The following is a 15,818-nucleotide window of genomic DNA, read 5'->3' on the forward strand; positions in this document are numbered from 1 at the left end:
CAGATTATGCTTCCATAAGGATGTCTATAGCTCCAAACAACTTATGTGATTTATTTGGATACCAGTACCTTCAACCATAAAGTGGAAATCATATTTATCTTCAAGACTCCTCAGTTTTCATACCAGCTCAGTGTGAAGCACCCACTTCAGTGTCTGGTCCACAGTTAGTTCTCACAAGTGCTAACACAGTTACCACTTATTATGTAAGTGGCTTATCCACCATACTCAAGGACGGGACACCTCTGAGCCCTGCAAGGGGGGGGGGTGCTCTTTTTGATGGTTGCTGTGTAGCAAGTTCCTCCAAAACAAAACATTTCTTCCTAGAGGGAAGATGGTTAAGAGGATGGTCTAAAGGGAGGTGAAACATCCCATCCTTCAGGCAAGCTCACTGAAACTTGGCAAGTAAATGGCTCAGGAACTTCAGGAGGCTTGAACTGACTCGCTTTACCAGGCCCCTTGTGCCTCATGCTTATATAAATAGTAATGATGCTGAGAGACAGTCAGAGCAGCCAAGTGTCCTGGAAAGGACATTTTCAGTCTGTCAAGCTGCCTGCAAGTTGTGCAGTGTGCTTCAGGTGTCCAGCTTGTGTGAGCCATATGCTGCGCTAAGCTGAGTTCTTGGTGATGGGAGTCACCCCTGCTCCTTAAGTAACCTCTCACCTGTAACCCCAAAGGCTCTTAGTTCAGCAAGCTTGACTTAGTAGTGTCCTTATTGGTATGTCCTTGCCTCGGTGTCTGGGGTGAGCAGATGTTTATTCACAATTCCCCAAGAACAGTGCTATGCATACTACTCCACAGTTCAGGTTGGTTCAGCATCTTCTCTTCCACTAGGATGTTAACAGAAAGCATTGTGACAAGGTAGTCTACAAAGCTCTCAAGGGACCTGCCTGAATTACAAGAGGATGAAGGTTCTGAAGACCTCCTTATCATTGGTCACAGAACTGGCAGTGGTTCCCAATCAGCAGCAATCAAGTTTTTGCTCTGCTTCCTGCTGTGTTATGCTATGGGAACGCCTACTGTGTCACATTTCATCACACAGCATCAAGTATTCCTACCTACCCATGAGTGATATCCCAGGGTTACAACAATCATGTCCCTGCACTGAAGTCCACAGACCCACAGACCCACAGTGCCCCTGACATGCCCATATGCATCGCATACACAAGCCCTTGAGATTTCTAATTCCTTAGCTCCTCTAGCAGAATCATAGACCAACACTAAAATGGACCTTACAAAATTATGTAGGGAATCCACTTACAGATGAGGAACAAAGACAGTTCATCAAGATGGGTGACCTGACCTGAATTTAATTGCAAAGCTAGTTAAATTGTTGCTTAGCCTGAAGGCCCAGCTCTCTGCCACTCTCTTTCTAAACCTCTTTATTAAACAAAATAAAAAATAAATAACAATGCTTCATTTAGACCAGAATAGACACACACACACACACACACACACACACACACACACACACAGTCCTTCACTTCCCTATAAGTGTCCTCTGACAGTCTCCCTATGCTTTCCTAGTTATAAAACCAATTCAGAAGCAGTCTATCAGATGTGACCAGATAATTCAGCCCAAGAGGAAAATGACTCCAACTGACTGAACATTTGCAGTAGAACACAAGACAGCCCTTCTCTCCAGACTTCCTACCTTTTTAATGCAGAACTAACAAGTAGACAGGTGAGGGTAGATTACTCATGAAGTGGTTTGGGGGCAGAGAGCTGTGTCTTCCCAGACTTGTCATTCATCAGTACTACTGTCCCATCTGTGTAGAGGATACACTAGTATAAAGAATGGCCCCTGTCCTTACAGTGTGTATCAAAAGCAAAGGAAGAAAAGGAAGGACTTGCAGCTATCCCAAACTTCAAACGAAGCCCTTTCATTTGAGCCACATATTCCAAAACTCACCAGATTTGGAGGGAGCACTTTGCGATATTTTTAAAGTGCTGAGCAGATCCAAATGGGCAGATGGTATTATTTAAGGCATACATATTTGGTGTCACTTTGAATATACTTCCCTGGTGCATACCTACAGTGTAAACAGCAAAGCACTCAAACAAATTTAGATTTTAAAATAGTTCTTAGACGTGCTAGTTTAGTGGCCTGGACTACTGAGACAGAGGGGAGGTCTCATGTCTACCAAATAACTTAGAATTTAAAATGTAGAATTATGCACTTCTTAGCTTTAAAACCTTAATTCTACTACCCTTTCTCCTAAGCATGCACCATCCCTAGAGTAATACAGATTAAATAGGATGGGAACTCAAACCACCAGAGGGTGGTTGGCATTTAGGAAGCCAACACTGACTCTGTCTATTTAAGGACAAAGCCACGACTAACTAGCAAGCCAGGATAGGTGACCTTGGCTGGTTACCTGGATTCTCTGGGGCATTTTCTAGTGTGTGTAAAGTCAGGGAGCACCCAGTTAGTATGGGAAGGGGAAAGATGATGTAGTGATTATAATGCTGATGGAGAGCTGGTAATGATGGGCAAGTGAATTAACTGCATGCAGTCTTAGTAAACAGCAGAATCATAAAGGTCTGGGGATGGGGGTTGTTGGAGGTTTTTGTTTGTTTTCTCTTATTTAAAAAAAAAGAAAGGCAGAAAGGCTTACACACACTTTTGAAAGGGAAGAGAAACCATGAAAAGAGACAAGCTGAAGATGCCAAAGCAGAATGACCAAGTGGCATGATGCCAAGATCCCGGGACATAGAGGCCCCCTCCCTCGGAAGGCAGCTTACTGTGCATGCTCATGCATGAGAGTGCTGGGATGGGGGTGAGAGATGTGTGCCTGTGCATGTGGGTGCACTCACCCATGTCTATACACATTAGTTTCTTTAATTAGCAGAAGAAGGTCATCTGAGCATATGAGATAAAGCAAGGCAACTGACAAGCACTGCAGTGACAGCCATAACTCTTTCACTCTCCCTTTAGGGTATTCTTTTCCTTCAGACCCACCGACCCTTTCCAAGTCCCTCCCTCACAACTGAAGACTGACCATAACTGAAGAGAAAAAGGGAAGGAAGGATTGGAGGGAGGAAGGAAAGGAGGGAGAGAAGGGGGAGGAAAAGAAAAAAGAGCACAGCTCTCTCTTATGTATGCTGTGTTTATAAATACTGTATAGCTACTGTGTGGGGCAGGCCTCCTGCTTCCTAGTGCTCCGCCAATCCCTCATTAGCCACCTGTTTCCCTAAACAGCTGTGGCAGCTCTGTGTGGAACTGACACTCATGGCCTCCCACCCGCATTTCTGGGCACCTGCTGCAAAGACTGAAAAAGGAAGGAAGACGAGGCACTCTTCAAGATCAAAGCCTACCTACGTGCATATATCCTCACTGGGTACGATTTTCTACTGTAGAGTTCGTTAATGTGGCCTGGAGCTGAGGATCACTCTCTTGGGGCTGAAGAGTGGGTCATGGCAATCACTAAGAATGGGAGAATTTGGCTTGTGCCATCTGTCCCAAGCCCTGTAGCTCATGCTGTGATTGTACCTGTCCCCTAAGACTACAGATTCCGATTGAGGACATCCTCAGAATCCACAGCAAGCTCCCCAGATCATTCTGATGCAGCTAATACATGTACTCACTGTATTACCTTTACTGTCAACTGCTAGCCATGGAGTTCAGGGCACAGAAAAGTCTATAAAAACACAAATATGGGAGCTAAAGAGATGGCTCAGTGGCTAAGAGCATTTACCACTCTTACAAAGGACCAGGTTCAGTTCCCAGCATCCACATGGTGGCTTACACCCATCTGTAACTCCAGTTCCACGGAATTCAGCTCCTTCTTCTGGCTTCTGCAGGCACCAGGCACATACATAGTACAACACAGATACATAAATTCTGGCAACATACTCACATACATAAGAAAATCATAAAACAATCTCCAGTTTAGAAAGGAAGAGGACAATAAGTGATTACGGAATAAAATATGGCAAGTTGTGTTAAGTGTTGGACTGTCTTCTAAACTGGCTACGTCTGACCTAATTTTCATGGCCAAATAGGAAAGAAAAAAAACTGTCTCTTCCTAAAAACATTGTAGTCTTCCACTTTACCTCAGGCTTCCTTTAGAGGCCATATTTTTCGTCTCTTTTCCATTCCTCCGCTCATCTATTTAATATCTACTTGGTCCGTTTCTGTGAGTCTGTGAAAATGAGAAATATTGATTTCTCGTGCCTGCTGGTAGCCACCTTCCCAACAGCACTTTAGGAAGTCAGAATGGCATGGCAAAACAATGGACAGTACGTGTGGCGTGTGGCGGCATGGGCTGGGGAGAGAGGCCCTTCCCACTGCCTAAGGCAGGTGGGGGAGCTGGCCCTGAGGACATAGGAGTGGGAGGACTGTCCCTGACCCCACCAGCTGCAACACTCTGGAGAACAGGCCCTGCACCTCACCATGGCAGCACAAGAGAGCCAAAGCCATTGGCAAAGGTGTGGGTTAGCCAGGCCTGAAGTTGTGAGCACAGGACAGCTGACCCCATTACTCATCTGTCATGTAGTGGCATAGGCAGGGGGGAGATGCCCTCCCCTCACTCCCCAAACCCCCATCAATGCCTGAGGCAGGTGGGAGAGTTGGCCTTGAGGTCATAACAGTTGTCCTTACCCCTTATCAGCCCAACACTCAGGAGAGTGGCCCCCATGCCACACCTGGGCAACACAGTAGAGCTGGCCTTGAAGGTGTAGGTGTGAGAGAACTGACCCTGAGGACATCAAAACAGGAGAACTGGCCCCATCCCTTACTCATTGCTGTAAGGGGGTGAACTAGCCAGGGCAATGCAGGAGAGCTCACCCTGGTGATTAGGACAAGGCAAAGCTGGTCGACTGACCAACCCTACAAATACTCAGGCCCAGAACCAGGTTAAGAGTTGACCCACCCCATCTGTGATCTGCCGGAGCATGTGAAAGGACTGGTCCTGCAGACCCAAAGCTGACCCATGACACAGGGCAACAGCAGGATAATGAAGAGGAGTTCCGGTGAGGACCCAGTACAATGTAGCAGAAACCACAGGCCTCCAACCAGACCAATGACTCTTTATAATGCACACTTGCAAGTACAGATATATGGAGAAAAGGGTTTTCTGCATGACTTATGGTGTCACACTACAATTTCCATGAGGAGACTGATTTTTTTTTCTTCTTTTTTTTTTCCTCTCAAATTTTATTTTATTTTGTGGGGAGTTTGCCAGGGCAGAGGGAGGATATGAAGAGACAGGGAAATGAATGGGATGGAGATGCATGATGTGAAAGACACAAAGAATAAAGAAAAAGAAAGTTTAAAAAAAGGACAGTAAAATCCTAGTGGTCACCCTATTCACACTTGGCAAGCAGGGCTGAGACACTAGGTGTCTAGTTACTGGTTTGCACTGGATGGCGTCTTGGTGGTCTGGCTCTAGCTCTGCAGTCTCATGGTTTGCTGTCTTACCAACCTGTGTTTTAATGCACATTGGAAAAGATAAATTGTATCTTTCTTCTTATCTATTGCTAGTTTGTTTATCTTCTTCAGTTTTTCTCTAATTGTTAATCCAATCAAAACAAGTGTTCTTGTTCACAGATCCTGACTAGTGTGTGCGCGCGCGCACACACACACACACACACACATACACACACACACACTCTGCCTGGGCCTTGGGCTCCCTCAGAAAATCATTAATTTTTTTTTCTCAAAAGGATATTTATCCCATTCATGAGGACTTTAACCTCAGGACTCAATTAACTGCCAACAGCCATACAACATTTTTTTTTAATTTAATTTTTTTCCATTTTTCTTTATTAATAAATTTCCTACTTACTCTACATACCACCAACAGATCCCCCTTCCTCTCTCCTCCTACTCTCCAGCCCTCCCTCCCAAGCTACCCCACATTCCCACATTCCCCAAATCAAGGTCTCCCATGGGGAGTCAGCAGAGCCCAGCACACTGAGCTTAGGCAGGTCCAAGCCCCTCCCCAAGGCTGCGCAAGGTGTCACACCAGAGGCACTGGGCTTCCAAAAGCCTGCTCATGCACCAGGGACAGATCCTGATCCCCCTGCCTAGGTGCCCCCCAAACAGTTCGAGCCAAACAACCATCTTCCATATCCAGAGGGGCTAGTCCAGTCCCATGGGGGCTCCACAGCCACCAGTCCACAGTTCATGGGTTTCCACCAGTATGGCCGGTCATCTCTGCACATCTTCCCATCATGATCTCGACGTCCCTCACCTGCAGAAATTCCTCCTCTCTCTCATTGATTAGATTCCTGGAGCTCAGCCTGGTGCCTGGCTGTGGATCTCTGCATCTGCCTCCATCAGTCACTGGACAAAGGCTCTATGATGACAGCTAGGTTATTTGCTAGGCTGGTCACCAGAGTAGACCAGTCCAGGCACCCTCTGGACCACTGCCAGCAGTCCAAGGTGGGGTCATGGGGTCATCCTTGTGGATTCCTGAGAGCCTCCCTGGCACCCTGCCTCTTCCTATTCCCATGATGTCCTCATCTATCATAGTATCTTCCTCCCTGCCCTCCCACTCTGTCCCTGTTCCAGCTTGACCCTCCCATTTCCCTATGTTCTCATCCCCCACTCCTCGCCCTCTGCCAACTGCCCCCCCCAGTCCACTTATGTAGATCTCATCCACTTCCCCTTCACAGGATCATCCATGTGTCCCTCCTAGGGTCTTTCCGTTAGCTATCCTCTCTGGAGCTGTGGGTTGCAGTCTGGCCATCCCTTTCCTCACATCTAGCATCCACTTATGAATGAGTACATACTATTTTTGTCCTTCTGAGTCTGGGTTACCTCACTCAGGATGATACTTTTTAGTTCCATCCATTTGCCTGCAAAATTCATGATATCATTGTTTTTTACTGCAGAGACGTACTCCATTGTGTATATTATGTGCCACATTTTCTTTATCCATTCTTTCTCAATTTTCTGAGAAAACACCATACTGATTTCCAGAGTGGCTGTACAAGTTTGCATTCCCACCAACAGAGGAGGAGTGTTCCCCTTGCTCCACATCCTCTCCAACATGAACTGTCTTCAGTGTTTTTGATCTTAGCCATTCTGACAGGTGTAAGATGATATCTCAGAGTCGTTTTGGAAAACCATTAATTTTTATGGTGACTCCAAACATCATAAATTGATATGAAGGTTTCATCTTCCTTTAATTGTGTGCAGGCTCCCCGGCAATCTGAACCCCACAACCTCTCTCATTCTGTATATTAGAACTGAGAGATGGGTTGCTTAATTCCTGACACAACCTGGTATCTATGTGCTACTCTATAGACTTAAAAACCCTTCTAATCAAGTGTTCCCAAGTCTTTTTCTTTTCACCCTGAGCTCTAGAAATGTCATCATTTGATCTCTATGAATAACAGGTCAAGTTCTTTGGATGAAGAGTTGAAAGGAGACAGAACAACTACCTCATTTTATCACTGTGAACACGGATAAAAGAGGACATAGCCAGATCAGAATTTGAACCTTACCATTTAACTGCCCTGTAGCCTTGGGCCAAATTACTTCATCCCTGTGTCTATTTATACTCAGCAGTATGAACACATGGGTGACATGCACCACTCTGAATTTTAATGAATACTAAATGAAACAATGCACACAAGGTGCTTATTCAGTGCCTGGTCCAGGACAACCTCAACTACTGGTTTGTTTGTTCATTTGCTTGTGTTTTTCTAACTGATTGAAAAGAATTTTTAAAATTAAAATATCATTACATCGTTTCTTTCCTCCCCTCTTCTCCCTCCAATCACTCTCATACTCACCTTGCTCCCTCTCAAATTCATAGCCTTTTTTATTTAGTTATTATCACACACACACAAGCATAAATCTATAAATACAACCTGTTCAGTCCAGTTAGCATTACTTGTATGTACATGATTTCAGGGCTGACCAGTCAATATTAGAAAACCAGTTAAAGGACTCGACCCTGAGAAGTGTGATCTCCCCACCTCAGCATTCCTTAGTCCCCGTAATTCTGGGTTTGGGGTGGGGGTTCCTTTCACCCCTCATCAAAGAAACTTCTCTTTGAAGTAGAAAAGAGACCATTACGGGAAACCATACCTGATCAAAATACAGAGAACAACCTGTCATGGGGAGTCTAGCCCCAGTTGATACGTTGATAACACCTGAGGCTCAGGAATCCACATCATGGAGGAGGGAACAGAAAGACTGCAAAAGCCACAGAACCAAGGAGTCATCTGTGAGACTGTATCTCTAGAAATGGCAGGGATGTCTCACCCACGATACCTCAACAATGTGGCTCCAAAACGAAATCTGAACAAGGACACCAATAGACAGGGTTCGTTTCTTGTGACTGGATTCTTCCCAGTGCCATCCCTTCTGCCATGTTCCAAAAGGACGTTTCTTTTCTCCGTTACTTTTTCTAACTTTCAAAAGTGTGTCTTGCATGCTTTTTACATCTTTCCATATAATATATATGCATGTTATATATACATAAATAAAGGCACAGGGGCACATCTATACACAAGTTAATAGGGATACAATGATCCAAGTATAAATTTCAATATTATATACAGCAATTTCTCTACCAACAATTTGAGAAAACTAAGGTGATTATTTTCTCTACATGCCCACCTTTCTATTTTCAAAGCAAAACCCCAAATGTTTACTTCTTTGAAATGAGCATTGCCTGAAGGTGCTGCTTATGCAGACTGGACACGCCTTGATTCAGATCCAGAGTGGAGCTGGCAGGTTTAGAGCATGAGGACAGGTGCCTTTCCTGTGGCAGGAGCCAGTCGATGGGGGGAAACTCATGCCAGGCAGGCAAAGGGGCTCCTGAAGTCAAGCAGGAACAGGCTGCGTGCATGGGTGGTGGCCATAGGAACAGCAGAGAAGAACGAGAGACAGGTAAGTTGGCAAATTCACTGCCAATCTCAACTAGTGAAGAAAAACTACCAGTCAGATATGTCTAGTCAAATAAGTATCTATTTTTAAAGAAATTAAAGTCAAAGCAGCTTTTGACAAATTATTTCTTTATTTCTGTGTATTGACTTTTTCTTCACCGGGAAAATAGAAGGCTTTTGTTTTTACCTGTCGTCTTTAACATCAAATGACACAGTGATTTCTGACTCTAGCATAGGAGTCTTAAGGTTCTCAGCCAGCCAGTTTCCCAGGGGCAGCCCTGGACTCTGAGTGTGTGGCAGGCACCCAGACCATCGCTGGGGAAAGCAGCTAGCTAATTGTTTCCCTGATGCCTGGCAGCCAACTGCTCAGCATTCCATGCACACAGCCATTTTGCAAAGCATCTAACTCTTTGCTCCTCCTGGAAATGCACTCAGAAGAAAACACAGCAGCAAGCATAGAAATCTAAACTCATTTTAAAGCCTCGCAAAGTGGAGTCCCTAGGGACAATGTGATAGACACCACTGTCAATCATCTCTGAGGCAGGAACCTGGGGTAATCAATAGCTATTACTGCACACCACAGTTACGCCCTCAGAAAAGGCCAATATCTTTAGAAAGGCCATTCACATCCTTCCTACCTGACAAGGTTAGTCTGTTCTCGGCATTTCATCAATCCAGAACAGTTTTGGCTTCTACCCAGCAGTGGCCATGCAGTTTCAGCAGCCCAAACACAGGAGAAAGCGAGGCCAGCCCGGATCTGCGAAGGCAGCTGAGACGCCCCGGGCAATCCCTTTACTGGGGGCTCTTCAGCCCTCCCTGAGTTACAGGACTCGCAACCCGTGAGCTGACTAACCAGAATGAAAGGAAATACCCTCCACTGCGGCAATTAATTGACAGCCTGTAAACCCTCAGCAAAACACTCCCGGAATGAAACCCAGAACTACCTTTATGGAGCAGGCTAACAGCAGCTGGCACTTAACCGAACAGCAGTGAAGTGAGGGAGGGAAGACAGACTCCTGAGTGAGACAGTCTGGGCTCCGCTCCTGTTCTGCCCTCTGCCAGCTGTGGAGCCCAAAGGCAGGTTACTGATTTGCCTGGTTCGAAGTCCGAAACAAGAGCAGCAGCAATGGTGCTGCTAAGCGGAGGAAATGAGCGGCTGGAATCAGTGCCAGGCGCAGCAAGCATCATGCGAGCAGGCTGGATTCTCAAAGGAACCTTCTGAGACCAAGAATGCGTGGATTCCACGTAAATCATATCCCCCTTCCTCAAAGTTTGCCTTTCCTATTTGTTTAATCAAAAGTATTTCAAGGCTATATCATAAAGAAAATACTAAAAATTTATTCTTTAAAGTGTAAATGGCCAGGAGGTGGTGGCACATGCCTTTAATCCTAGCACTCGGGAGACAGAGGCAGGCAGATCTACCTATGAGTTTGTAGCCAGCCTGGTCTACAGAGCAAGTTCCAGAACAGCCAGGGCTACACAGAGAAACCTTGTCTCAAAGAAAACAAAAAATAAATAAATTATAAAATAAGATGTAAAGGGTAACTATCAGATATTTAAAATACCTGTCCCCTCTTACTGCACAATATACACTGTGTGTGTGTGTGTGTGTGTGTGTGTGTGTGTGTGTGTGTTATAAAATATCTTTTCAGAATGTATTTAACAGGAATTTATCAAGCAAAAGGAAACATTTTCCATGTCTGCAGACTCAGCAGACAAATACCACAAAGGGAACTTGAAAATGTAGGTTGGAAGCCTGACTACTTTGCCACAAAGTAATTGCATGAGGTGAATCCCAAGAGCTTCTTCTTTCCTTGAGAAGTCTCAAATTTCCCACCTGAAAACTAAAAGGCTTGGATCTAATGACTCAGAGTCCTAGAAAGTCCACACTGCTGGCCCTGTAGTCCTCCTCCTCAATCACGAGGAGGCTGGCCCTGACTCCCTTCTTGTTACTTTCCACTAGTGCCCATGACCTGTCTTCTCCTGACTAATCAACAGCTCCCAGCAGGCTAATACAATCTCCTACCTAGCCCTAAGTACCAGGCTTGCACCCCATAGTGAAAATCCTTCTCCTTCGTCAAGAAAAGAGAAGCTTTTGGAGTGATTCATTCTCACATTTCTGTTATTTAGCTGACTTTTCCCCATGAGGTTTCTGCTGGCTTTGTTCAACCTAGTCATCTGATTATTTCTCTCTGCCCAAGTCCCTACTTTGAAGAACATTTAGAGATTATCAAAACATTTTTCTCCTTTATTCCCTGCCCTAGTCAGATTCCAAATATTTTCATTTAATTTTTTTCTCTTTTTATTGATGTTTTGTGTTCAAAACATCGGTTCAATTAAATTACTACAGTTGGTGATCTCTCACTATCATGGTTTACAGATGATAAAGTTTCATGTTCTATTAAAATCCTCAGTTATCCAATCACCTCACCAAGCCTGAAGATGAATGTGGCATTGCTACAAATTCTCTGCTGAGTATAGGAAAATAACATCATACATAATCACTATTATTTCACAAGAGAATTTTAACATTAAAAACCAGGAGGGAGCCAATGGTAGAATAAAATATAATATCTGGGTAGAATAATTAATTAATAGCCAACCTCATGGCTTTCTAGCAACTCTCCATAGCAGTGCCCTGACTTTTCTCAGCTTTCCTGAACAGAACTGAGATGTCAGAGATGCATGTATGGGCCATGAATGCTTAAGAGGCCAGGACTACAAACTACAATACTTCCCTTTTATGGATGAGTTTTAAGACATGTCCCCTTCCCTCAGGCTGGTGTTTGCACTCAGATCTAGGCTTTCAACACAGCTTTATATCTTGGGGTGGCTCCTGCTGATTTTCTTCACATCCTAACTCCATAAAACCAACTTTGCACACTTCACATAACCCATATGATACAGACATAACAAGTTGAATATAGATATGTTCTCATCTCAAAAGAATGCTTCCAGAGTGCCATTTTCTATTTCTACCTGTTTGCAGAATCTGCCTTTCTCCAGCTTATATGCACAGGCTTCTGAAATCTTCCATTATTCCAGGAAAATGCATTATCTTTGCTCAATATGTGTGTACCCTTCCCCCCCTTAAATTTCTACTGATAATTCATTTTTATTAATATTAACTCTGTAATCTTTTACATGTGCCTATTTCTACAATAGTTAATAATCACAGATTGTACATAATGAAAAATATCTTTTTAAAATTTCCCTCCCTTAAAGATCATTAGATTAAATGAGAATGGTCTCATTGAGTTCAGATAGTCCCATAATGTTCACTCAAGTGAACTATGTTAGGTAATATAATCTTGCATATGAACAACTATTACAGAATATATGATAATGAAGTTGTACAGGTGATAATATTTTTTTTACCTATTTGAGATTTTAAAGGAAGCAATAAAGAAATACATGCCAACATTAAGAGAAAAGAAGATGGAGGAAAGAAAGGTTTAGGACAGCCACAATCCATACCGACATACTTAAAAGCAAAAAGCAATATCTCCACTGATATTAAGTTCAGTAACCCATTAAGATGAATACATGAAGAATGGTCTTAGTTGAACTGAGGCATTTTTATACATTAGCAATATCTGTCTGTCTGTCTAATTTCTGTGGCAATAGGGAATGAATGCAGGACTTCATGAATATGAAGTAAGTTTTCTACCACTGAGCTATGGCCCCAGCACATTTTATATATTAGGATACTAGAGTTTGTTCTAGAAGCATCTTCTGTTATTTTCTTCCATATTAAGAGGTGTTTTACCTTTCCACAAAAGAAAGGAGTGTTTTCAAATACCCAGAGCACAAGACCTGGGCAGTGAAAGTCCTTCCCTTTGTCCCTATGCAACACGTGCACATGTGCAAGACGGATACTGAAAACTGCCTGTGCATACTCTCCCAGATTCCTTCCTTGAAAATACACTAACATACACGTTAAGACGTTTTTACATTAAAATATTTCCATCACTTACCAAAATAAGTCCTGATATCAGAGAGGAAGTGCCTGTCAGGGCCACGTAGAACTTCGGTGTTAACGTGTTCAAAAACATGCTCACTGAAAAAATAAAAAGGAAAAAGGGAGAAGAATGAGAAAGGCTGACTGTATCCACAAAGCGTTCTATGTGTTTCTCAAGATTATGTGTGCATGTGTGTATGTGTGCCGGTGTGTGTGTGTGTGCACCTGTGTGTGTTCCTGGGTGTGCATATTTATGTGTGTGTGTGCCTGTGTGTGTGTGCCTGTGCATGTGTGTGTGCCTGTGTGTGTGTGTCTATGTGTGTGTGTGCCTGTGCATGTATGTGTGTGTCTGTGTGTGTGCCTGTGTGTGTGTTCCTGTGTGTGCATGTGTGTTTATGTGCATGTGTGTGTGTGCATGTGTGTGTGCATGCCTATGTGTGTTTATGTGTGTATGTTCCTGTGTGTGCATGTGTGTGTGCGTGCTTGTGTGTGTGCATGTGTGTGTGTTCCTGTGTGTGCATGTGTGTGTGTTTGTGTGTGTGTGTGTTTGGCCTGCATGTATGTATGTGTACTTCATGCACACAGCATCGAAGGAGGGCAAAGGAGAACATCAACTCCTTAGAACTGCAGTTACAGATGAAGGCTGTAGCCACTACGTAAGTGTTAGGAACGAAATCCCTGCCCTCTGCAAGAACACTGAGTGCTCTTAATTACTCAGCAATCTTTCTAGCACTTAACTCACTTATTTTTATTCCTTGTGAAATCACTTGTTTCTGATGGCCAGAATTCCCAGAACCACAGCAAAGTCCCACTAAGATGAGGAACTGGAACACCGATTCAGAAAGGTGGGTGTCAATTTATACCCCAGATGCTACAATGCCTGCCAGGTAAACTGTGCCTATTGGTACAATCGTGGCATGACTGTTAGGTATAACCAATGGTTTCCTGCTTAGATTTGGGGCCTGCTCCACAGAAGAGAATTTATGCCTAGTAATATAAGCCTGGTCAAAGCCCTATGGCTGAGGAAGGCATAGGTCTTAGTTACCTACTGCTATTATTTTGCTCAGTGGACATTTCAAATTGCCTTCTAATATATTAGTGTTTGCACCATGGATTAGTGCTGTTCTCAAACTTGGCTTTTTGCCGTAGGTATCAAGCAATGCAGAGACTCAGAACTGGCCAATAGGCTGAGAATAAGTGACAATTCAACCCTACGTCAGATATTTATTCTACCTCCAAAGCTCAGAGAACATCACAGAAGAAGGGGGAAGGAATATAAGGAGCAGAGGATGGAAAGAGTGCTGTAAAAGTTATCTTCTGAATGGGACCTGGCCACAGGACTCACAAACTCACAGCAGCTATGGTTACCTGCATAAGACCTACACAGGAAAGCCAGTCAATATTCCTGTCTGGTTGGATGATGGGCTCATGAGGCTTCAACCCTAGTTGAGGTGCTACTGGCAATGGGAAACTGCTTAAAAAAAGGGTGAGTAATTTTTCTTTGTGAAATTGTAGAGGGAAGTTTAAAGACTCTATTGGGGCAATTTGCTATTTTGAATTAATATTATGTGGCCATGGCATGACCACCAGAAACAGCAGCAGCAATGGAGAAGAACCAGCAGGTACATAGAAGACAAGCCGAGTGTGCTGCAGAGGGTGGAGAAGGAGAAGTGACCAAAGCCCTTTGGAGGAGTGTAGAAGATCCTGAAGGAATCCCAGATACGGGACATTCAGTCGCTCACACAGAGTTTGGTTCTGCTTTGTTCAAGGTTGTGACTGTACCCTGGTTCTTCCCCTTGAAGTAAGAAAGTATTTAACTTAATTTGACTTTACAGGAATGCACAGTTGAGAGACTTTGAACTTTTAAAAGAGATTTTGGTTCTTTAAAGAGACTGAACTTTTGGGCTGGAGAGATGGCTCAGTGGTTAAGAGCACCGACTGCTCTTCCAGAGGTCCTGAGTTCGATACCCAGCAACCACATGGTGTCCCACAACCACTTGCAATTAGATCTGGTGCCCTCTTCTGGCCTGCAAGAACACATATAGGCAGAACACCGCATACATAATAAATAAATAAACCTTTTAAAAAAAAGTAAAGAAAAATAAATCATGTACTTTAAAAAAAAGAGACTGAACTTTTAATGTGTATGAATTTGTAAATATGTGGGACTATTAAACTTACTTAAGTTTTATATTGTGAGTTTTATATTAATATGCCATCTTGGGGATAAATGTGAAAGGAAAGGTTCTAATTGAAAAATGAGGCACTTTTTGTCAAGCTGACAAGGGGTCAGTTGTGCTTGCTAGTTTTATGTCAACTCGGTACAAGTCATCTGAGAGAAGGGAACCTAATTAAGAAAATGCCTCCATAAGATCTGATATAGGAAGCCTGTAGGGCATTTTCTTAATTAGTGATTGATGGGAGAGGGTCAAGCCCATTGTGGGTGGTGCCAACCCCTGGGCTGGTGGTCCTGATTTCTATAAGAAAGCAGGCTGAGCATGCCATGTAGCAGCCAGTAAGCAGCCCCCCTCCATGGCCTCTGCATCAGCTCCGGCCTCCAGGTTCCTACCTTGCTTGAGTTCCCGTCCTGACTTCCTTTGGTGATGGACAGTGGTGAGGAAGCACAAGCTGAACAAACCCCGTCCTCCCCAGTTGCTTTGGTCACATGTTTCATCACAGCCGTGGTGACCCTGACTAAGACAGGCAGCTATGCAGACCTGAGCCAGTCACCAGCAGTAGTGTGGAAAGTCAGCATGGGTATTTGGTAAAGCTGGTTAATTACAGGATGCCCCAAAGGAGTGACAAGGGAAACCAAAATGGTACCAAGAGCTTCTTTCTTGGCCATTCATAAATAAAACGTAACTCCTATGTCTGCTGCCATTTAACATGCTGAGATGCAAGTCTCTGAAAATCTGCTAAAATAGTAGCTAATAGGATGCTTTTTTTTCAATCAAGGAATAAAATATCTTCATTATACATCTGTAAATAGTCTTCTTTTTCTAGGCATATTTAA

The 15,818-nt window shown here is 43.7% G+C and overlaps 1 protein-coding gene across 4 annotated transcripts in view; it reads right to left on the reverse strand.

The window, feature by feature from the left end:
• The window catches only part of St7 (suppression of tumorigenicity 7), a 241,731-nt gene that overhangs the window by 101,047 nt on the left and 124,866 nt on the right, over positions 1 to 15,818 (reverse strand). For all 4 annotated transcript variants that reach the window (XM_036180992.1, XM_036180991.1, XM_036180995.1 and 1 more), the window contains exon 2: positions 12,822 to 12,904. In XM_036180992.1, coding sequence (XP_036036885.1) covers positions 12,822 to 12,904 — 83 coding nt within the window. The remainder of the gene's footprint in view (positions 1 to 12,821; positions 12,905 to 15,818) is intronic.

This window comes from Onychomys torridus, chromosome 3 (genome assembly GCF_903995425.1).
Source record: "Onychomys torridus chromosome 3, mOncTor1.1, whole genome shotgun sequence".
Lineage (NCBI taxonomy): Eukaryota > Metazoa > Chordata > Mammalia > Rodentia > Cricetidae > Onychomys > Onychomys torridus.